At 36.6% G+C, this 24,731-nt stretch overlaps 1 protein-coding gene across 2 annotated transcripts in view; it reads left to right on the top strand.

Annotated features, from left to right (window-relative positions):
- Positions 1-1,562: 1,562 nt before the first annotated feature.
- LOC148956157 (neuropeptide FF receptor 2-like) overlaps positions 1,563-24,731 on the top strand; it is a 126,127-nt gene continuing 102,958 nt past the window's right edge. For both annotated transcript variants that reach the window (XM_089094187.1, XM_089094196.1), the window contains exon 1: positions 1,563-1,762. In XM_089094187.1, the coding sequence (XP_088950313.1) occupies positions 1,689-1,762 (74 nt within the window). In that variant the 5' untranslated portion in view covers positions 1,563-1,688. The remainder of the gene's footprint in view (positions 1,763-24,731) is intronic.

The raw sequence follows: 24,731 nt of genomic DNA on the forward strand, positions 1-24,731 counted from the left end.
TTCCAATAAAATAATTCACATGGTGAGTCCATGAGAGTGAAGTGTCAAAAATCACCCCAAGGTAGCAGAACTTTTCAATTGCTGGGACAGAGATGCCATTGATTGAAAGCCTTGGCGTTGAATGAATCTTTGTCTTTGTGAAGAGAAGAACTGCTGACTTAGCAGGAGAGAATTCCCTGTTGTTGACAGTTGCCCATAAACTAAGATAATCAAGACCCTTTTGGACAGCAGTTTGCTTAGAAGGTCGCAGCTATAGTCAAGCCGCTAGCCTAGAGGCCTACAACTGTGGGCCCTCGTGCTCTCGCTGGCATGTCACTTGGTTTCTAGCAGTAGACAGCGGAAGACAATTATATCGACGGAACTAACCTAGTCGTTTACATGTAGGCTCTATTTAGTGCGTATTTAGTTATTTACACTATATCAATCAATCAATGAGGATTTAATGTCAAGTTCCTCACCCGAAGGCGATGTCAGGGGCGTCATCTCTCTCTCTCTCTCTCTGTCTCTCTCTGTCTCTCTCTGTCTCTCTCTCTCTGTGTCTGTCTCTCTCTCTCTCTCTCTCTCTCTCTCTCTCTCTCTCTCTCTCTATCTCTCTCTCTCTCTCTCTCTCTCTCTCTCTCTCTCTCTCTCTCTCTCTCTCTCTCTCTCTCTCTCTCTCTCTCTCTCTCTCTCTCTCAGTGTACTGCCTAACGGCAGGTCCATGGAATATAACTCCTCCATTTTACTCTTTTACTCTATCCTTTACTTTTTTATTTTCAGATTAGCAATGAATAAAAATCGTACATATAGTGCAGCGGAAGCACTGCAAATACAGAATTTGGCAGAACACAGAAAGATAGACAGAACACAGAGAGATAGAGACAAAACTGTAAAAGGTGTATCAGCATTTAGATAGCAGACATATTAAAAAAAATTTAGCTTTCAAACGGGGTATTTAGCCTAAGAACTGTGAAAAACAAATGTGGTACAGTTGTACCCCACCCCGTTGGGCTTAAGTGGCATATATTTGAACTTGGGTTTTGAAAGGTTAAAGACTCTCAACAGGACATAATGGTATTTATTTAGTTTCTGAAAAAATCGCTGAGAAAATTGCTCTCTTTACCTGAGAAAAGTGAACCAGCCACGTCCTGAGTAAAAAGCGAGTTTCACAGGATAATCTTAGGTAGAATTCAGAACGTTTTTTCGCCCCTTGATTCTTCTTTTCGGCCCACAATGGAATTTATTTACACAACAGAAGAAAATGTCATTTATATTCTTTCACGTTTGGAAATATTTTCTCCCACTGCCGCTTTAGACTGGTAACCTGTACATTTCCAATAAATGCTGCTATTGATGTTTTTCCAAAAGTTGACCAGTTTGTGGACAGATTCCGTAAGCGTCGCAAGATCATTATCGACTTTCTGCTTAACTGTGCAGTTTAAGTATATTGTCTACGTACTTGAAATGGTATTTTTCTTGTAACTTTTATTTGCTAGTCTATTTGTTTACGTTTTTATGCGTCTCTACGTGCACTAATCTTCCGCACAGAAGGTTGAAATACATTAATTTTTATTACTTCTTAGGTTATCAAAGAAGTTGGCGTCCGGTTTCCAGCTTTCTGGTGCACAAGAGACTACGACAACACTATTACATGGCGGGTAATATCCATCTTTCACCTTTTTCTTTTACTCATTATTCCATCTTACATCATGGGGATGACTTATATGAAGATTGGAACAGAAATTTGGAAAATGGCTGGACAAAGGGCTCAAATGACTAACAAGTAGGTTTTATTCTATTGTTTGAGTTCAATTCTTTCGCCTGAGCTATTAGGGATCAAAATATTTTCCTGGCTTTTCGGTAGACACAAGACTGAAACGATACAGGGAAACCATTGTAGATTTAACAAATATGCTACGGTTTGCTTATTTAAAACCTCCAAAGAAATCAGATAATAATAAAGTAAACCCTCAGTGAAATTTTTAGCTTAATCTTTAACATGTATATGTTGCACTGAAAGACCGAAGTCTAGAAATTGTCACCTTTCACTGATTCATCAGTGAAATCAATCTTCATCATGAACATCGATCATTCATCAATCTTCATCATGAACATCCTTGGGTGAATATCACTATCTGTATGTGTGAATGTTAACATTCACAGGGGATTTTGTAATTCTCCAATTTCAATTTCTAAGAACTGCTAAATTATCCCCCTCCTCTAGGTTGGGTCATACTGCCGGGTCTTTACGTACAGCTGTTTCTATATAGTTCTACTAGTTGATGCACTAGCATTTTACTTCCTAGGCCTAACCTCACAGTATTTCATATAGTAAACTGTACTTATTCTGACTTCCCCAGCCTAAGACTGAAACCCCAAATTCCAAAGACTAGCAGCCCTGCAACGATACCATTCCCTGGAAGATAATATCAATATATCATTGTTTTTACATTATTCTATCTTCCGTCATAGGAATAGTGCACATGAAAACTAGGATAGAATTTTGAAAAACTTCTGGACAAAGGGCCAAAATGAATAACAAGTAGACTTTTAGATTCCTAGGATAGAGCACATATACTTTTGGGCACTTATGTAAGATTTCTTGTTACTTAAAAGTTTTATATTTTACTTTGAACGTAGTTAAATATTGTTAACTCGTTTTTTAAAAGTATTTAATGTATTTTTTTTCTGTTTGCGTCTTCTTTTTTTGGGGAGGGGGGAAGAGGTGATTACTATTTATGTTATTTTTTGTGATGTGTATTATAGAATACTGTGTTTTACTGAGTTTATAGGTTTATTGTATGCAGGATATTGATGTGGTAAGGAAGCGAGAACAATTTGAATTCGTGTTTTGTTGTTGTTGTTGTTGTTTTTTTTCCAGAGGGGAGAGCAGATTTATGTTAATTGCAATGGGAATTTTTTAGTCCTGTGTTGAATGGCCTTTTCTGGCTTGTAGTAAATTTATCTATTTATGTTTAAATTTTAAGAACAATCTGAATATTTTACTATTTAAACATTTTTTTTTCTGACTACGTGTTTCAACCGATGCTGTTAATATTGAAAATACCTAATACCATTAAGCTTTTTATGAAATGGTATTTTCAAAAACATGAAGAAATACAATGACAAGGAAGAATCGATAAAGGATACGTATCTAATCTATCTTCTATGATTCATTAAATCAATACGCAATAGCTCTAAATTCCTCAAGGAGTAATAGGAGATAGTGTAACTATAATTCAAGCAATTGTGCCCCATGGAGATGCCCCAAGGAAGGGTAAGAGGTGATACATCAGGAATCCTGGACTTAAAAGAAAGATTATATATTATTTGTATTAAGACACATGTGTTGCATAAAAAGCTACTTGCTCCAACTCCCATAGCCAGAGACCTTCGTGCAAAGAATATGTCCTGCTCAGTCTCCTCTATTTTTACTATGTGACGCCAAGAATAGAACATATAAACTGAAAGTATTGTACATCAAATATTATCCTAAACTAATTTGCTTTGAGACATAGAAAAAAAATTTCCTTGGTTAAAAATTTGACTTCAATTTGGATTTTGAAACTTTTAAAATATCAAAACTTACGATACATTATATTTTTCCAAAATTAGGTCCAACTTTATTAATGATTAAGTAACAAAAAAGAATTAGGTTTTTCAGCTGTAATTAGGAACAGCATTAAAAAATTAAACAACCGTAATTATTCTGTATGTTAAGGGAACTTTTTTTCCCAGTTCTTCAAGAACGACAGCTGAAACACAAGGACCGATGACTTGATATAAGAAGGTGTTTTTTCTTAAGCACTGATAAACTTTATCATAACGATCAAGGGGGGAAAGGGGGAAGCAGTCTCCCTCACATCCTGAGCAAATTTTTCTATTTTTAAGATTTGATATTGCTCCCTAATTTCAGTGTAAAAAATGTATCTTTTTGCTTGATATTTAATAATTTTTATTTAATTCTATTTATTTAATATCAAATTCTACCGAGAAATTCCCTCCCCCCAAGGAAAATTTTCTGAGGAAAATCACCCTTCCCGCACAAAAATTTCTCCCATGGAAATTTCACTCATCAAAAAATCTTGCCAAGTATAACTCCCTCCCTCAGGAAAATTCACTCTGGGAAGTTCCTTTTGGAAAATTCTCCTTACTTTTATTTTATTTTTTTTTATTATCTGATTGTTTTTCAATCATGCTGGAAATCTCCCCTCCCTGGAAAGTTTTTACCGCAAAATTACCCCCTTGTGGAAAGTTCTCTGAGAAGACTTCCTTAAGGAAAATTTCTCCCCAGACAATTCCCTGACTGCTGTAAATTTCCAGCACCAATAATAAGGTCGTAGAACCAAAATATCTACAGGAATCAGTAGGGATTAGACAACAATTCCCTAAAACTCGCTTTTTATTTATCAAAAGGCACAATGAGGCTTAGAAAATTTGGCCATTAGAATATACTCTTTTAGGCATCCAACCTTCCCCCCATCAAACACCAACACAATGACCCAGTACCCCACCTTCATAATAGATGATACGCACTTATACATCACTGTATTTTGAAGCAAATCAGTTTAGTTCAATAAAGCAGTAAAATTAATGTCTGAAAAGTTTTTCTATAATAAGAAGAGAAAGGAGGTATCACCCATCAGCACTCTTGTGGACATTACCCATATTTGGCTATGGAAAATTATTCAGAGAATTCACTCCTCACTGAAATTTCTCCTTGTCAATGCCCCTGGAATTGTCTCTCAACATGTAAAATTGTACGCCCAAAGATAAAGTAAGACAAATAAAGTGAATTTCATAAATGAAATCCGTAAAATTCCTACCGTGTAAATTACACCGGAAAGTATTCTCCTTACAAAAAAAATCCTCGTAGAAGATTCTCCCCTGAAAAATTCCCTTATTTTCCAGTAACAAATACTATATAAAAACAATGGGCGAATTATATTAACTACAACCCTTTCCCTAGGTCTGTGGGGTTTATGTCAGCCCAAGAGACATATTTATTGGGCAAACCTAACTCTTCAGAATCTAAAGGCTTTCTTCGGTTTGAAGTGCTTGACATTTATTAAGATAAATGACGATATATTTACTGAAGTAACAACTAGTCCAACTACTAACAAGTTACTGCAGCACCTAGCCACCTGAAGCCAACACTTCTGCGCATGCTCTTCTTCCATCTCAATCCATTCAAAACCTCCACCTTTACGACCTCCCAATAATTTCCGATTTCTTTCAAACCCTTCCTTATTACCTCCTCCCCCCTATTTAAGAACGACATGCTTTTCATTTGGCCCTGGGTGGTTGCCCAAAATAGACTATCTTTGGAAATATTTCATTCTTTAGCCGTATTTCGTGTCCTGGGCATCTCAACCTTCCTTTCATTGTATCCCTAGAGACCGGTATAGAATAACATCTTTCAACAGTTTATAGTTTGAGAGACAGTCAGTAAGACGTGTGCCCAAGAGAATTCATAGACGATTCCACCGGAAAACATCTAACAAATCCTCCTCCGTCTTTCGGAGTGCTAACGTGTCAGAACCATGCTTGATCTTTGACATCAATGTAGCTTCTAACATTCCAATCTTGGGTTACAGACTTATCTTCCTATACTTCCAAACCTTTTTCAGCTGTGAAAAACCACAATGGGCCTTAGCTATTGTAATTTTGACATCTTCACTGCCTCCACCATCTTTACTAATGATTAAACAGAAAAACAAGTTTTTTCAACTAAAAGTGAGGAGCAACATTAACGCCTAAGACGAACAGAAATTATTCCGTATAGGAGGAGGTTACCCACTCCTCAGCATCTTGCTCTTCACGCTAAAGTTTTTAACACTTTTATGAAAGTTTCTTATTCAAATTGAACAGGACTTGTGTTTCAGGAGTTGTACTTAAAAAATTGGGACAAACAAACAAACTTTAGCGTAAAGAGCAAGATATTGAGTAAGGGACAACTCCTTCATATAATGAAAAATATCTTTTCGTTTTGACTTTTAATGTTGCTCCTTACGTTCAGTTAAAAAAAAACTGATTATTTTTTTATTTAATTTCTATCATTTTTCAAATAATGCCGTTAAGTCTGGCTCACCCTCTATGAAAAAGTCCCTCCCCTCACGATAAACTCCTCCAGGGAAATTTCTTTCGACATAAAATACACTCGCTCCCCGTAAAATTTCCTCGGGATAATTCCATCATCACTGAAAATCCTCCTCTCCCTCGTAAAATTTCTTGCAGGCAATTCAGCCTAAAAATTATCCTTAAGATACTTTCATTTAAAAAAGACTTTAACTTCTAATCGTTTTCTCGATCACTCCAGAAATCCTCCTTCCGTGGAATTTTTTCCTGAAAATCAGAACCCGCTGAAAATTTCCCTTGGACCATTTCCTGGAACGTCTCCACATGCAAAATTGAGCTGGTAAAGAGAAAGAAAGACAAATAAAGAAAATTACGAACAGGAATTCTGCAAATCTCTCCAGTGTAAAAAGCCTCCAGAAAGTTCACCCCGAAAAATTTTCCTCCCTACAGAATATACTACCCATGAAAACCCATACCAAGCCCAAAATTTTCCCTTCCCCCCAAAAAATGTCTTTATACTTCCCGATAGCAAAAACTATCCGCAAACAATGCGCAAATTTCATAACTTGAAGGCCTTTCCCAACGGGCTATGGGAGGTCATACCCTAGGGGCATAGTTACAGGATCTTTCAATTATGCTGGACTATATCACAATTTTGATTGAACGACTTCGAGGAAAAGAGGGCGGGGGAAGGAAGTTAGTTGCCCTCCAATCTTCCAGGTCACTTAAAAAGGGCACTAGAACTTCTAATTTGCATTCGAATGCACTCTCTTCCGATCTTCTAAGACTATGAGCTTGGTACGCGTACAATTAGCACGGCACGAAAAAAAAAACTAAAAAAATAAACATGCATCCGCGATCTTTCTTCTGGCAAAAAAATGTAAAATTCTACATTTTTGCATATAGGAGCTTAAAACTTCTACAGTAGGGTTCTTTGATACGCTGAATCTGAAGATGTGATTTTCATTAAGATCTTTCGACTTTTAGGTGTTTCTCTTCTTTTACCTAATATCATTCAAATATTATCAGGCTTGTAGCTTTTGATGGGTAACACTAAACTTGATGAATCTTATGTATTTGAAACCAAAATAATAAGCCGATTCTTTGATGTGTCTATTGATATCAACATTTCATTTTTAGAGTTTAGATTACTTTTTGATTAAATAAAAAAAGTTTTTTTCAAATGAAAGTAATGATCAGAATTAGATCTAAATAGAACAAAAATTATTCCGTATTTGAGTTGGCTGCCCCTTCCTCGACCTCCGATCTTTATGCTAAAGCCTTAAAGTTCTTTAAAAATATTTATCATTCAAATTCAACGACCCTCATTTTTGAGCATTCTTTCTTAAAAAATTGTGACGAAAGTCAAACTTTAGCGTAAATAACATGGGTTGAGGAAGAGACAGCCATCTTCATATACAGAATAATTTCTGTTGGTTTTAGGTTTTAATGTTGCTCCTTGCTTTCGGTTGAAAAAAACTTGTTTTTTTCATTTAATTTCTGAATTTTTTTCTAATAGTACCAGAGAATATACTTCTCTCTTCCCTCCCGTGAAACATTTTCCCTGAAAAACTCTCCCCAAGACCTTCCTCCCAGAGGATATTCTTCCCGAGGAAAATTCCCCCAGAAATCCCCCCCCCCCAAAAAAAAAAGTTTTTTGTTTCACACTAACAAAAACTATGTTTGAACAATGAGCAAATTGCGTAACTTACATACTTTTCCCAGGGATCATGAATCATGACATCCCCAAGGCATACTTATTGCACATTTCAGCTATGCTGGATCAAATGGCCGTCTCAAAATTTTGATCAGGTGTCTTTGGGGAAAAAAGAGAAGTGGGAGGAGTGTTGGTTGCCAGTATTCTTGGTAACAAAAACAGCCACTTGAACTTTTGATTTAAATTCAAACGAGCCCTCTAAGGATGTCCTACGATCTTTGGTTCAGCACGATCACATCTGGGAAAAAAATAAAAATAAAAAATAAACATGCATCCGTTACCTTTCGTCTGGCAAAAAATATAAAGTTCCATATTTTTGAAGATAGGTGCTCAAAATCCCTACATTAGGGCTCTCTGATACCCTGAAATGAAAGTGTAATTTTCATTTAGATTGCTTGACCTTTATGGGGTTTGAAAAATCAAAACCTTTTTAAAAATCAGGCAAATTTTCTCTGGCTCATAAGTTTTGATGGGTAATATTTAATTTTAAATGTTTCGAATCAGCATAAAAACCATTTTTTTTATGTATTTATTACTGTCAAAGTTCCAATTTTTAGAGTTTTTGTTTACCATTGGGCTGAGGTGCTTCTTACTTACAGTTCGTTTCTATGAACTGTTTGATACTACCTAGCTAGGTGTCCACATGATCGATCTTCTCGCTACCCAGCATCACCGCTTTACCTTCACTTGTTCCTAAGATAAGCAACTTATTACCACACTCACTCTTATCACCTTTCTTATAGAAGTTTATTAACTAGTAATTTTAAAAGAGAAAAGTGATTAGATCCTAATATTCAGGTCTTAAAAAATCATTGCCAGAATATTGAATAAAAAGTAGCAGCTATGAATTACTGGGCTAGTTGTTTCATGGTTCTTATAATAAATCAACAGTACTAAATCTTTAATGCTGGACTGGCTAGACTTTAAAACTACACCAGCCCTTACCCAGACCATAATATCAGCCTGGGGCTGTAAGCTCGGGGAGCGGAAGGGGTAGCCATGCCATACTCCAGATTTTGATGTTAGTTGAAAAGAATCCACTTCAGTGTTCGGAACAACACTTTCAATTAAAACCTTATATGCCGCCAGGGGATAACTTATAACCCTCGCCCTGAGGGCTGGTAGGGGGGAGGGGGTTGTCATCCTTAGAGACCTAATTTCCAGAACTTTCTACTACGTTGAACAAAATGACTATCTGAAAATTTTGATTGGATGTGTTTGGGGGAATGGTGGGTGTGAGAGAGGGGTTAGTTACCGTCCAATCACTTTCAACTATTAAAAAGGGCAATAGCCCTCTCAATTTTCAATTGAATGAGCCCCTTTTGAAGTTTTATCATAGAGTCTCTATCATTAAAAACCTTATATGCCCCCAGAGCATAACTTACAACCTTCGCCCTAGGGATTCTGGGGGGTTTGTAATCCTTAAATACATAATTTCCAGAACTCTCAACTACGTTGAACAAAATGGCTATCTCTAAAATTCGATTGAATGTGTTTGGGGAAATGGAGAATGTAAGAGGGGGGGGGGTAATTACTCTCCACTCACTTTCGACTATTAAAAATGGCAATTTCAATTTCCAATCAAATGAGCCCCTTTTGAAATTTCTACAACAACTTTCTATATAAGCCTTATATGCCCTCAGGGCATAACTTGCAACCCTTGTAGTGAAAGATCTGAAGGGGTTATCATCCTGAAAGACATAATTTTAAGAACTTTCGAATACGTTGAACAAAATGGCTATCTAAAAATTTTGATTGGATGTGTTTGGGGAAAAGGTGGGCGTGAGAGGGGGTTTAGTTGCCCTCAAATCACTTTCGACTATTAAAAAGGGCACTAGCCCTTTGAATTTTCAATCGAATGAGCACTTTTTCAAGTTTCTACGACAGGCATTTCAATAAAAACCTTATATGCCCCCAGGGCATAACTTATAACCCTTGCCCTGAAGACTATGAGGGGAGTGTCCTGCTCAAAGGTATAATTTCCTGAACTTTAAACTGCGTGGAACAAAATGACTATCTAAAAATTTTGATTGGATAAGTTTGGGGAAATGGTGGGCGTGGAAGGGGTGTTAGTTGCCTCACATTTGACTATTAAAAAGGGCACTAGCCATTTCAATTTCCAATCGAATGAGCCTTTTTTCAAGTTTCTACGATGACACGTACAGTAAAAACCTTATATGCCCCCAGGGCATAACTTACAACCCTTGCCCTGAGGGCTATGGGGGAGTGTCCTCCTCAAAAAATTATTTCTATCTGGAAATCCAGAACACTGAACATAATTGCTATCTAAAAATTTTGATTGGATGTGTTTGAGGAAAAGGTGGGCGAGAGAGGGGGGCTAGTTGCCCTCAAATCACTTTCGACTATTAAAAAGGGCAATAGAACTTTGAATTTCCAATCGAATGAGCCCTTTTTCAAGTTTCTACGACAAAGATTTCAATAAAAATCTTGTATGCCCCCAGGGCATAACTTATAACCCTTGCACTGAAGACTGTGAGGGGAGTGTCCTGCTCAAAGGTATAATTTCCTGAACTTTAACTGCGTGGAACAATTGGCTATCTCAAAATTTTTATTGGATGTCTTTGGGGAATAGGTGGGCGTGGAATGGGTGTTAGTTGCCTTCCAATTACTTTCGACTAATAAACAGGGCACAAGCCATTTCAATTTATAATCGAATGAGCCCTTTTTGAAGTTTCTACGACAACGCTTTCTATAAAAACTTAATATAACCCAGGGCATAACTTACAATCCTTGTTCTGAGGGCTGTGAGGGGTTGTCATCCTCAAAGACCTAATTTCCAGAACTTTAAACTACGTTGAATAAAACGGTTATCTGAAAGTCTTGGTTGGATGTGTTTTGGGGAAAAGGTGGGCGTGAGAGGGGGGTTATTTACCGTCCAATCACTTTCAACTATTAAAAAGGGCACTAGCCCTTTGAATTTCCAACCAAATCAGCCTTTTTTGAAGGTTTTATGACAACGCCTTCTATAAAAACCTTATATGCCCCCAGGACATAGCTTACAACCCTTGCCCCGAGGGTTGTGGGGGAGTCTCCTCCTCAAAATCCTTATATGCCCCCAGGACATAGCTTACAACCCTTTGCCCCGAGGGTTGTGGGGGAGTGTCCTCCTTAAAAATATATTTTCTATCTGGAAATCAACTACGCTGAACGAAATGGCTATCTCAAAATTTTGATTGTATGTGTTTGGTGGAATGATGCGCGGGGGGGGGGGCTAGTTCCCTCCGATCACTTTCAACTATTAAAAAGGGCACTATCCCTTTGAATTTCCAATTGAATGAGCCTGTTTTGAAGTTTCTACGACAACGCCTTCTAAAAAAACCTTATAAGACCCCAGGGCATAACTTAAAACCCTTGCCCCGAGGGTTTTGGGAGAGTGTCCTCCTCAAAAAGGTATTTTCTATCTGGAAATCAACTACGCTGAACAAAATGGCTATTTCAAACTTTTGATTGGATGTGTTTGGGGGAATGATGGGAGTGGGGGGGGGCAAGTTGCCCTCCAATCACTTTCGACTATTAAAAAGGGCACTAGCCCTTTGAATTTCCAATCTAATGAGCCTTTTTTGAAGTATCAATGACATTGCCTTCTATAAAAACCTTACATGCCCCCAGGGCATAGCTTAAAACCCTTGCCCCGAGTGTTCTGGGGGAATCTCATCCTCAAAAACATATTTTCTATCTGGAAATCAAATACGCTGAACAAAATGGCTATATCAAAATTTTGATTGGATGTGTTTTGGGGAATGATGGGCATGGGGGGGGGGACAGTTGCCCTCCAATCACTTTCAACTATTAAAAAAGGGCTCTAGGCCTTTGAATTTCCAATCTACTGAGCCTTTTTTGAATTTTCTATGACATCGCCTTCTATAAAAACCTTATATGCCCCCAGGGTATAACTTAAAACCCTTGCCCCGAGGGTTCTGGGGGAGTGTCCTCCTCAAAAACATATTTTCTATCTGGAAATCAACTACGCTGAACAACATGGCTATCTCAAAATTTTGATTTGATGTGTTTGGGGGAATGATGGGCGTGGGGGGGGGCTAGTTGCCCTCCAATCACTGTCGACTATTAAAAAGGGCACTAGTCACTCCAATTTCCAATCGAGTGAGCCGTTTTCAAACTTTCTACGACAACTCCCTCAATACGAAGTGCCCGGGTATGGAGAAAAAAAAAAAAAAAACACATTGTGCCCACGTCGTTCTTTACTTAGGCAGCGCTAGCGCGCTGGCCATGATTAATTAATAGGTTTTAATCAAACGTCTATAAGAAAAAAAACATTTTGAAGACTTCCGCTAAAGAGGCTGAGAAAACATCAACTAGCATCTAGACAATTCTGGACGGTCTGAATGATAACCTGATTACCAGAACTTTAAAACACTCCTGACAAAAGCATATTCTTTCCCAAGCAACAGCCTAACCAATTTAATTTCAATTCTATTCAGTTTTCAGATTTCTTTGAATATATGAGCTGACAAAGTATTGAATCATTATTTGGTTGCTTTTTAATCAAAAACTTCCATTCATCTTTTGCCCAGATCCTATTTCACATCTTTTTTCCAGTGAGAGTGAAAATTTGTGAAAAGACTAAGAACCAATTGGCCAGAAAGGTATTCCAATTGCCACGTATTTAAATATTAGCCAGAATATCGAGGACCATCTGAATTACCTCCACCAGAGAGTGACTCGAGAGATTAAACAAGATCAAAAGACTTCGAGTGCGACCTAGGTAGTCTTACTAGACAGAATAGCTCTTCGAACCCTGTCACTACCCTGGGTGTCAAGTTGAAGGGGTCTTGTTGAGCACGTACCCAGGTGGAACTACCAAAATTATTCTTTAAAATGGTAGATTCAGCTCCAGATTAAGAACTAATACGTGAGCCCTCTCTATACCACCCAGAATCTCTATCAAATGAACTTCCTAATCTATACGCTTCATTTTAGTTTAAAATGTCAATCTCAACTTTCCATTCCTTTGAAACTTTAACCTAAATATTTTGGTTAGTTTAAATTCGGTATAGTCCAATCTCTTTTTATTCTTTTGAATGGGAAAATCCTTTTTTTTCATCCTTTCAGGACTTAAAACCTTATTTAGAGAAATAAACTATTCTTTTTATCACGAGACTTCTTCTTCCAATCGCCTTGCATCCGAAACACTATCCTTGGTTAATGTTTCAGTGACAACCAGTGGCGGATCCAGTGGGCAAGGGGGGCACCCCTCCCCGAACGTAGTCTAAAGTAGTGTAATTCACTTAATTAACGCAAGTTTGCGTTAATTAAACTTGCTCCTAACGCAAGTTTATCAGATCAACCTATTTTGCCCCCCCCCCCCCTAAAAAATCCTGAATCCGCCCTTGGTGACAGAACGTTGATATTACATCAATATTTTAATGGTCTGCTAAGGGGATTTAATGTTTATTTTCCATGAAGGGAAGAATTTACAAATGAAAAAAACTGGATAAAGATAGGTAAAATATGACAATAAAAAGGCATGAACTAAAGAAGATTTTTCTCTCTCTCTCTCTCTGTTTCTTTCTCTCTTTATATATTCCCCTTTCTCTCTTTCATATTTACTGTTTATGGTTCATATTTTAACAATTTTAATACCTCCCCCCTCTTTTACTGACCAGAGAGGCCTTGTGGGGGATCAATGCATTGTATTTTGTGGGGCTTTTTTTTAGAAAATATATCTTACCTTATCTCTATTGATTATATTTAAAATTAATTTAAAAAACTTTTCCCACAAAACTTGCTTTTTAAAGAAAATTAAAGAGCTCCATTGAGCCAGGAGGGAGTAGAAATAAAGTCAAATAATTTTAAAAGCGAAAACTACCACTAATAATTATCAATATGTAAATGAAAGTCAAAACCAATTTAAAATAGAAATAGAATAGAAATTAAATTAGGAAAAATAGAATATGAATAAAAATAGAATAGAAATAGCATAATATAGAAATGAAAATAAAAAGCCAAGTCAAACTCTAAAGGAGCAGAGTTAACACGAGAAGGGCTGATAACCCCCCTGCCTTCTCAAAAGCAGAAAATAATTTGAGTTTTACTGAAAGAAAAACAACAAAAAACAAATGACCATGGATTGTCAGTTTAATTGAGATATACTGATACTTATTCCTTAAGCTTTTGATATTTTTTTGTTTATGAAAATAAGAAAAGTAAAAACGTTTAAAACGTATTTTGTTTTTTGAAGAAAATGGCTGTCTCAAAACTTTGATTGGAAGTGTTAGGGGAAATGGTGGGCTCGAAAAGTGGGTTAGTTGCCCTCCAATCATGTCTGGGAATTTAAAAGGACACTATTCCTTTCAATCCCTAATCGAATGAGCCCTTTTCAAAGCTTCTGCGACAACTCCTTCGATACGGAGTGCTCTGGTCTAAACCCCCCCCCAAACAATAATAGTAATAATTATAAATTGTGCCCACGTCACTCTTTAACTAAAACAAACAACTCCCAAACGTTCCCCTATAAGTTTCATCTTAATATTGGCCACAGTAACTGCAATATTAGTATTAAAAGTATACATATAGTACCTTCTGGCTAGTTCAAAGATCCGCACGACTTACCTTTAAAGGTCTAAATTAATAATATAGGCTGCTCTTCAGATTTTGCTTTGCTACCTTTTTGAAAGTCCAAATGCCCGTAGTTTGTTTTGATGTAGTTCAACATCCGCCTAAACATTCCTTAAAAGCTTCAACTTAATACACTTAGCTTGCGCGGCAGCAAAAGTTGTAGCAGGATTAGTAGCAGTATGCGCATAGAACCTTTTGTTTCTTTAATATCCCTTTCAACACATGCTGAAATTTTCAGCTTAATACATACCATCAATTGTTTCTGAAGTATTTCTGATCCGTCCGCTTGACAAACTGTGAGGGCATAGTGTGTTTCCAATTAATTCCATACAGTTTCTATGTATCCCAAAAATTTCACCTTAGTATCCTTAGTTTTAATACCAGTAATAGTAGTGAAATTAATTGTAGTACCTTAAGCTTTGGTGGCAGTAGTAGTAATAAAAGTAGTAATAATAGTAACAGTATCAGTAGTATGAGTAGTAGAGGTAGAATTAGGATTCAAGTAACATATTTTTGTTAGTTCAACATCCCTCCCCAAATGGCATGCAAGTGACAACTTCACACACCAAACTGTTCCTAAGATATTGCTATTACACCCTTTAGAGATCCTGCATACAGAGGGCGTGTTCTGATTCAGTTCATTTTCCCCCTCAAAATTCTTGAAAATTTCACCTTCGTACCCTTAGGCATACTTGTAATAGTAGTCACAGTAGTAGTATTGATAGTACTAGTAACAGTATTGAATAGGGGTAGTACTTCTAGCAGCAGTAGTATTAACCTATTGCCTTCTGGTCAGTAGAACATCCCTCTTATCAAGACCTGGAAGTTTCAACTTAATACAATTAGCCGTCGCTATGACATTGCTTATATGTCCTTTTGATAATCTGTATTTTCATATACTTCTTGAAATTTTCATCTTAGTGCTCTTAGCCTTAAAATAGTTGCAGTAGAAGTAGTAGTAGCAGTATTGGTTGTGGTAGCAGTAGTAAATGTGGCAGTGACAGTAGTATTGGCAGTAGTGTGCAAATATTGCCATTTGGTGAGATTATCTTCCCCTTTCAGTATTAAATAAAAAAAAACAAGTTTTTTAAACTGAAAGTATGGAGCGACATTAAAACTTAAAACGAACAGAAATTATTCCGTATATGAAAGGGCTGTCCCCTCCTCAACGCCTCGCTCTTTACGCTAAAGTTTTTTATTGTTTTAAAAAATAAAGTTGTGAGACAGAGTCAAACTTTAGCGTAAAGAGCGAGGCGTTGAGGAGGGGACAGCCCTTTCATATACGGAATAATTTCTGTTCGTTTTAAGTTTTGATGTCGCTCCTTACTTTCAGTTTAAAAACTTGTTTTTTTTATTTAATTTCTGATCGTTTTTTAGTTAATGCAGCTTTTATTTTGGCTCGCCGTCATTGAATAAGTAAACAAAATTTGCATAAAAATTTTACTTTTCTTTTGCTAAATGGATGTCTAGATTTGGTTATGACGTAATTTACAAATTAACTTACGTAACTAACTTCTATATTCGTATATTTTTCTTCTGGCAAAAAATACAAAGTTGCAGATTTTTGCAGATATGAGCTTGAAACCTATGTAATAGGGTTTTCTGATACGCTGAATCTGACGGTGTGATCATCTTTAAAATTCTTTCACTTGTAGGGGATGTTTACCCCCTCTTTAAAAAATCGGGTAAATTTTCTCAGGCTCGTAGCCTTTGATGAGTAATACTAAACTTAATAAAATTTATTAGAATCAGCATTATAAACACATTCTTTTGATACATTTATTGACATCAAAATTCCGTTTTTAAAAGTTTCGATTACTATTGAGCCGTATCGCTTGTTTTTTTAATTGTTTTTTTTTATTACGTATATGTTATTACGTATATGAGGGGGTTCTCCCCTTAGTCAATACCACGCTCTTTACGTTAAAAGTTAAAAAAAATTTTAATTCACAAACCCCTGAATCACAAAGGCAGTTTAATTAGAATAGATAGCTCTTTTGAAAGCACTGAAAAAAACTGTATTTTAAAGAGCGAGGTATTGACTTGGGGGAGAAATCCCTCATATACGTAATAATTTCTGTTCGTTTTAAGTTCTAATGTTACTTCTTACTTTCAGTTGAAAAAACTTTTTTTTTATTTTATTTAATTTCTGATCGTTTTTAAATAATGCTTGGAAATCCGGTGCCCCCTTTATAGAAATGTCCCTTACCCGAAAGAAACATCCTCCATGGAAAGATTCTCCAGAGTAACCCCCTCCTCCAGCCCCTCCTCCAGAAAAAATCCTTCCTGAAAATGTCTGTATACTTCCCAATAACCAATAAATAATACTGGCAAGTCCGGTGCCCCCTTCATGGCAATTTCTCTTCCCCCATGAAAACTTCCTTCATGGACAGATCCTCAAAAATAACCCCCGCCCCCCCCCCACTACCAGAAAAAACCCTCCTGAAAACTTCTGTATACTTCCCAATAACCAATCCTATATATTAACATTGGGTAAAGTTCATAACTTTCAGCCCTCCCCCTGGGGGCTTCGAGGGATTAAGTCATCCTAAGAGACATAGTTATAATATTTTCGACCATGTTGAACAAAATGGCTATCTCAAAATTTCAGCGGGTGACTTTTGGAAAAATTGAGCATGGGAGGGGGCCAAGTTGCCCTCCATGTTTTGGTCACTTGAAAAGAGCACTAGAACTTTTAATTTCCGTTCCAATGAGCCCTCCCACGATATTCTAGGACCACTGGGTCGATACGATCACCCCTGGGGAAAAAAAACAAAAAAACAAATAAACACGCATCTGTGATCTTTCTTCTGGCAAAAAATGGAAAATTCCACATTTTTGTAGATAGGAGCTTGAAACCTCTACAGTAGGGTTCTCTGATACGCTGAATATGATGGTGTGATTTTCATTAAGGTTCTATAACTTCTAAGGGGTCTTTCCCCCTTTTTTTGAAAATCAGCCAAATTTTCTCAGAAGCGTAACTTTTGATGGATAGCACTAAACTTGATGAAAATTATATATTTGAAATCAGAATTAAAATACGACTCTTTTGATGTATCCATTGGTATAAAAATTCCATCTTTTAGAGTTTCGGTTACCATTGAGCCGGGTTGCTCCTTACTTACAGTTCGTTACCACGAACTGTTTGATTCTCTGAAAGTTCTAACTTAATACCGAAATCAATTCTTGAAATACGCTATTTTGACAATGTGCACATAGCGTCTTTTGATTTAGGTCAAATCTTTCCTTAATAACTGTAAATGAAGTAGTAGTGTGGTGGTAGTAGTGGTGGTAGATGTAGTAGTATTGGAAGCATGCAAATATCGCCTTTTTGATCATCTCCCTTATTATTTCCTGCATTTTCCAAATTAATATACTCAGTTATTCCTGTGTTGCGCCTTTTTTACAATCCGAATACACATAACGTGTTTTGATTTAGATCAACACTGCCCTCAACATTCTCTGAAAGGTTCACCTAATGCCCTTCGTCTTCTTGGATAGTAAAGTTCAAACATGCATACCTTTCTCAATAACATATACCAGCAGGTGCAAACAATGAACGAATTGCTTAACTTACAGCCCTTGTCCTGAGGACTGTGGGGAGGTTGACGTCCCAAAAGACACAATTATTGGACCTTTCAACAAGGCTGAACAAAATAGCTCGCTTAAAATCTCGATCGGATATGATTTTGGGAATAATAGGCTTGAGGGAGGGGGCTGATTGCCCTCTATTCACTTTTGACTCTTAAAAAGGGTGCTAAAACTTCCAACTTCTAATCAAATTAATACCATCCGATCCAAAGTTTATATGACTACCCGTTCCGTAAAAACCTTATATGCCCAGGGCATTACTTACAACCCTCGCAAATGGGCTCTGGAGGATTGTGTCCACCCTAAAGACATTATTCCCTGATATTTGAACTATTGGTAACAAAATGGCTATCTCAGAATTTCAGTTGAATACCTTTTGGGAAAAGAGGATGTCAGGGAGGGGGACTATTTCTTTCCATAATGTTTGAATCTTAAATAGGAACTAGAACTGAACATTTCAAATCAAATGAGCCTCTTCTGAAGTTCACACGACTACTCCTTCTATAAAAACCTTATATGCCCCTGGGGCATAACTTATAACCATTACCCCCAGACTCTGGGGGATTCTCTTCACTTCAACGGCCATATTATACGCTCTGTGGACTATTTTTAAATATATGGCTATCTCAAAACTTTTATCGGACGCATTTGTGGAAAATAAGACGTAAGAGGGGGGGGGGGGCAGGTGCCCACAATAACTTTCACTCTTAAAAAAGGAATTAGGATATCAGATTTCCAATCCAATGAGCCCCCTCTGGAGTTTATACGACCACCCTTTTGCTGACGTGTTTTGGGAAATAATGGGCATGGTGTAGGGGGGGGGGGCTTGTTGCCCTCCAATCACTTTGACTATTAAAATAGGCCATTTCAATTTAAAATCAAATGAACCTTTTTTGAAGTTTCTACGACAAAAAATAGCCATCTCAAAATTTCTATCAGATGCATTTCAGGAAAATACGAGTTGTGGGGGGGGTGTCTACCCTCTGATCACTTTGAATCTTTAGAAGAGTACTAAAGCTTCTAATTACCAATCCAATCAGCCCCTTCCGAAATTTATGCGACTGCCCTTTCTATAAAAAGTTTATATGCCCTCAGGGCATAACTTATAACCCTTGCCCTGAGGGCTGTGGAGAGGGGGGATTGTCATCCTCAAAGATATAATTTCCAGATCTCTTAACTACGCTGAATAAAATGGTTATCTTACAATTTTGATTGGATGGGTTTGTCGAAATGGTGGGATTGGGAGGGTGGTTAGTTTCCCTCTAAACACGTGTGATCATTAAAAAGGCACTAACCCCTTCAATTTCAAATCAAGTAAACGTTTTTTGAAGTTTTTACGACAAAAAATGACCATCTAAAATTTCTATCAGATGCATTTCAGGAAAATACGAGTTGTGGGGGGGGGGGGGGGTATACGCCCTCTGATAACTTTGAATCTTAAAAAGGGTACTAGAACTTCTGATTACCAATACAATGAGCCCCCTTTGAAGTTTTTACGACCACCTTTCTATACAAATTTTATATACCCCCAGGGCACAACTTACAACCCTTGCCCTGAGGGCTATGGAGAGGGGAGGGGATGTCATCCTCAAAGACAGAATTTCTGGACCTTTTAACTAAGCTGAACAAAATGGTTATCTCAAATTTTTTATTGGATGTGTGTGGGGAAATTGTGGGCATGGAAGGGGGGTTAGTTATCCTCTTGTCACTTTTGACTATTAAAAGGGGCATTAGCCCCTCCAATTTTCAATCGAATGAGCCCTTTTTGAAGATTCTGCGACAACGCCTTCGATTTGAAGTGCCCTGGTCTAAAAAAAAAAAATTAAAAATTAAAAGATAGTACACTGTGCCCACATCGCTCTTTACTTAGGCAGCGCTATTATGCTGTCTATACAGAACAAAATAACGAAATATAAACAAAAAATGTAAAACATATGTAAAAAAAATTCTAACGCCATAAAGGCTTAAGGACTAAATTTTATTGTTTTTTATTGTTTAAAAAAATTGAGTTGTGAGATAGAGTCAAACTTTAGTGTAAAGAGCGAGGCATTGAGGAGGGGACAGCCCCTTTCATATACGGAATAATTTCTGTTTGTTTTAAGTTTTAATGTCGCTCCTTACTTTCAGTTAAAAGAACTTTTTTTATTTCATTTCTGAACGTTTTTTATTCAATGGAGGTTTTGACTTTAGCTCACCGTACATGAATAATTAATACGGAACTTGCATATTAATTTTACTTTTTTTGGTTAAACGGCTTTCTAAAAAGTTGTTTAATTTTATTTAAGACCTTTTTTATTAGTAGTAAATACATGTACGAATAAACTTACGTAAAATAACTTACAAGTTAACTTACGCAACGAACTTCTATATTCATATATTTCTAATATGTATATTAGGGGGTTTGTCCTATTTAATACCTCGGTCTTTACGCTAAAGTTCGAATTTTGTTCCAATTCTTTAAAAATGACCCCTAATCACAAAGGCCATTAATTAGAATAAATAGCGCTTATGAAAGTAGCCTACTATAAAAAACTTTAGCGTAAAGAGCGAGGTATTAAATAGGGGGTGAACCCAATTATATACATAATAATTTCTGGTCGTTTCAAGTTTTGGTGTTGCTATTTAGTTTCAGTTGAAAAACTTGTTTTTTTTTTAATTTAATTTTTGATCGTTTTTTTAAATAATGCTAGGATATCTGGTGCCCCCTTCATAGCAATGTCCCTTCCCCCATGAAAACTTCCTCCACTGAAAGATCCTCCGACGTAACCCCCGATCCCCCCCCCCACTAACGGAACCCTCCTCCCCCCCAACCTGAAAACATATACTTCCCAATAACCAATAGTATATGTAACATTGGCAAAGTTCATAACTTGCAGCCCTTCCCCCAGGGACTGGGGGGGGGGATCAAGTCATCCTCAAAGGCATAGTTATTATATTTTTTGACCATGCTGAACAAAATGGCGATTTCAAAATTTTGATCAGGTGACTTTGGGGAAAAAATGAGCGTGGGAGGGGTCCTAGTTGCCCTTCATTTGTTTGGTCACTTAAAAAGGGTACTAGAACTTGTAATGTTCGAATGAGCACTCCCATTATATTCTAGGACCTTTTTGTCAATACAATCACCCCTGGGAAAAAAAATAAAAAAATAAACACGCATCCGTGATCTTTTTTCTGTCAAAAAATACAAAATTCCACATTTTTGTAGACAGGAGCTTGAAACCTCTACAGTAGGGTTCTCTGAAACGCTGAATCTGATGGTGTGATTTTCATTAAGGTTCTATGGTTTTTAGGGGGTGTTTTCCCCTTTTTTGAAAATCAGGCATGAAACTTATATTTGAATTCAGCATAAAAATCTTATTCTTTTGATGTATCTATTGGTATAAAAATTCCTTTTCTTAGAGTTTCGGTTACTATTGAGCCGGGTCGCTCCTTACTTACAGTTCGTTACGACGAACTGTTTGAAAAACCAACAAAACTGAATGAACTTTCCGTTTATTAACCAATAAAAAAAAACGTCAATTGAAACAAACAAATTGGCTTCAAAAAATTTTTCCATTAGTGTTTTATAGAAAAGTAAAGAGATTCATTAACAAAAAGATGAGCATGAATGAATTCAAATAATGGCTCAAACGTAAAATGAGCTAAAGTCACTATCAATGGATAAATTAGACACAAAAAGAACAGAAATTACCATGAACGGGAACAAGTCTACCCCAGATCCCCTTAAGCCTTATAAGGGCCAAAATTTTATTTCGCACTTTATTGGAAAGATAATGTTGTTTAAATAAATTCTCCTTCGTAACATTCGAATTTCTGGTGCTTCTAGGGATGTATGGTTAGACAATCAATCTTTTGAAGAGTCCTAAACCCCTAGTCTGGACAAAATCTCACCCAACCACCTTCAAAACGAAAGATCACATATTGATTGAGATCCGACCCTTCTAATTCAATTCGTATTGATATGGATCGAGTACCGTAATTTAACCTGTTCTATTGCAATAACGAATGTTTAAAAAATAAGGTGAATTCTTGTAGTAGTTCCTACCACATTATTGTTTCTAGTGTTTTAATTAAGTTTCTGGGGAGTTAAATCCTAGTTGAATATATTTGTGCTCAACTGTGGCAGACACTAAAGTCTATTACACTAAAATGTGCTAGGTTACAGACACTTCGGACTCTGTAAGTGCCTGATTTGTGTGTTTTCTCATCGCCTACTAAAGCGTAGAAAAGCTGAGAATTCAGATAATCCCTAATAATCTGGTAATCTGTAAAGCTGCAACACATGGCAGCTGAGTAGAATAGCTTATACAGAAGGCAATGGTTAGATTGATTGCATGAAACAGGACAGAATCTTTTGATCTCCTGGTATGTGCTCCCAAGCTCAGATATAAATTTAGTTAACGCCGAATAACATCATCATTGTCATACTATTTGGCATCATCACCGAGTTTTCAGTCTTTTATTCATCAATAAATCCACAAAAAAAGAAATCAACTGCAACACAATTTCCCCCGTAAGGCTCCGTGGCCAGAAAGGAACAGGGTAGGAAAAAATACCACCAAAAAATGTAATCAAAATCCACAAATTCAGTCACCTCCCTTAACAACCCCAAAATCCCAAGCTAGGTAGGAGAACAGCATTTGATTCCACCAAGGCAATTAAACATTCAGCCGAACAAGGCCGAAAAATAGCAAAATCTTTTCTATTCGGGAATAACCGACACTCGCTTTATTGCAACCGCTCTGAATATTCTTGTACGTTTTCTTCGTCAATTTTGGATTTCAATTCTTGAAATTTGAAATTTCAATGAAATTGAATTTTAACGTGTGTTTTGTAAAAATTAGGATCAGGATTACAATCAAAGGTTTATAATCCAAGAAGTTTAAGGTGACATGTATTTCTTCCATACCAGGGTATAGAGTAATATTAATAGTTAATTATTAGATAAAAACTGACATTACTGAATTTTTGAATTTCAATTTTATTGTTAATTTTGTCTTACAGTAATATTTTAAAATGCCTAATAACCAAATTTAAGTAACACTAACTCTTTCTAAAGCCTACAAGAGAACAACAAATTAAACTTCCATTTTTTTAAACTTTAATGTTAATAAGTTACTTCGTCAATACCCATCCTGTTTTTAAATAAATTAAGGAACCAATGAGCTATATCACAATCCCTATAAATAATAGTTCTTAGTTCTGGAACGGTACTGGAAACTATGCGTTTCCTGTCCTGATCGCAAGACATGATATTGGTTTAGCTAATATTTTCTTACTTTGAAGTCATAGATTAACCTCGTTGAGCAAAAGCAATTCGTTATTTGTCTCTTTGGCATTGGACAATGATCACAATCTAAGGGCTCCCAGGAGCCACTTTTTAAGATGATCGAGGATTCCTTTAATAACATGGAAGAGATATATTAATTAATATTAGACCTTAAAATTGTGACTAATATTGGTGATATAGCACCTATATACTAACAGAAATAAGTAAGAAAACCGAATAAAAAAGAAGATAAAAAGACAAAATATCAACGATGATAATTTTCAGCCAGTGAAAGTATAAAGCAAAATAAGGCAGACATTTTGAGCGTCCATCAAACTGTCTTCAATGCTAATAAAATATAAAACGAAAAACTAACCTTTCGAAATAAAAAAATTAAGTAAATCCACTTTTAAAAAATAGATAGAAGGAATCACCTTATCAAACAGTTCGCAGTAACGAACTGCAAGAAATGAGCGACCCGGCTCGATGGTAATCGAAACTCTATGAATGGAATTGTGATACCAATAGATCAAACAGTTCATGGTAACGAACTGTAGGTAAGGAGCGTAATGGCTCAATAGTAACCGAAACTCTAAAAAACGGAATTTCTATACCAATACATACATCAAAAGAAATGTATTTTATGCTAATTTTAAATATATAAGTTTCACCAAGTTCAATCTTACCCATAAAAAGTTACGAGCCTGAGAAAATTTGCCTTATTTTCGGAAAAAGAGAGAAACATCCCCTAAAAGTCATAGAATCTTAATGAAAATAACGCTATCAGATTCAGCGTATCAGAGAACCCTACTGTAGAGGTTTCAAGCTCCCATCTGTGAAAACGTGGATTTTTTTTTGCCAGAAGAAAGATCACGGATGCGTGTTTATTTGATTTTTTTGGGGTTTTTTTCCAGGGGTGATCGTATCGATTCATTAGTCCTAGAATATCGCGAGAGGAATGATTCGAATTAAAAGTTCTATTGCCCTTTTTAAGCAACCAAAAAAATTGGAGGGCAACTAGGCCCCCCTCCCACGCTCATTTTTTCTTAAAATGACCGGATCAAAATTTTAAGATAGCCATTGTGTACAGTATAGTCGAAAAATCTAATAACTATGTCTTTGAGAACGACTTAATCCCCCAGAGTGCCCGGGGGAAAGGCTGCAAGTTATGAACTTTGCCCATTGTTTACAGATAGCATTGATATCGGAAAAGTATACAGACGTTTTTAGGAGGTTTTTTGGTGGGGGAGGGGCGTTCAGAGGGAGGGGATTACGTGGGAGGATCTTCCCATGGAAGAATTTTTCATATGGGAAGAGAATTTCCATGAAGGAGGAGCAGGATTTCCCAGCCTTATTTAAAAAACACTCATAAATTAAATTAAAAAAAAACAGTTTTTTTAACTGAAAGTAAGGAGCAACATTAAAACTTAAAAGGAACAGAAAATGTTATGTATATGAGGGGGGTTGGCTCTCCTCAATAGCTCCCTCTTACGCTAAAGT

Source organism: Artemia sp. Qi Xiang Cuo, chromosome 1 (genome assembly GCF_049724085.1).
Source record: "Artemia sp. Qi Xiang Cuo chromosome 1, ASM4972408v1, whole genome shotgun sequence".
In the NCBI taxonomy this organism is placed as follows: domain Eukaryota; kingdom Metazoa; phylum Arthropoda; class Branchiopoda; order Anostraca; family Artemiidae; genus Artemia; species Artemia sp. Qi Xiang Cuo.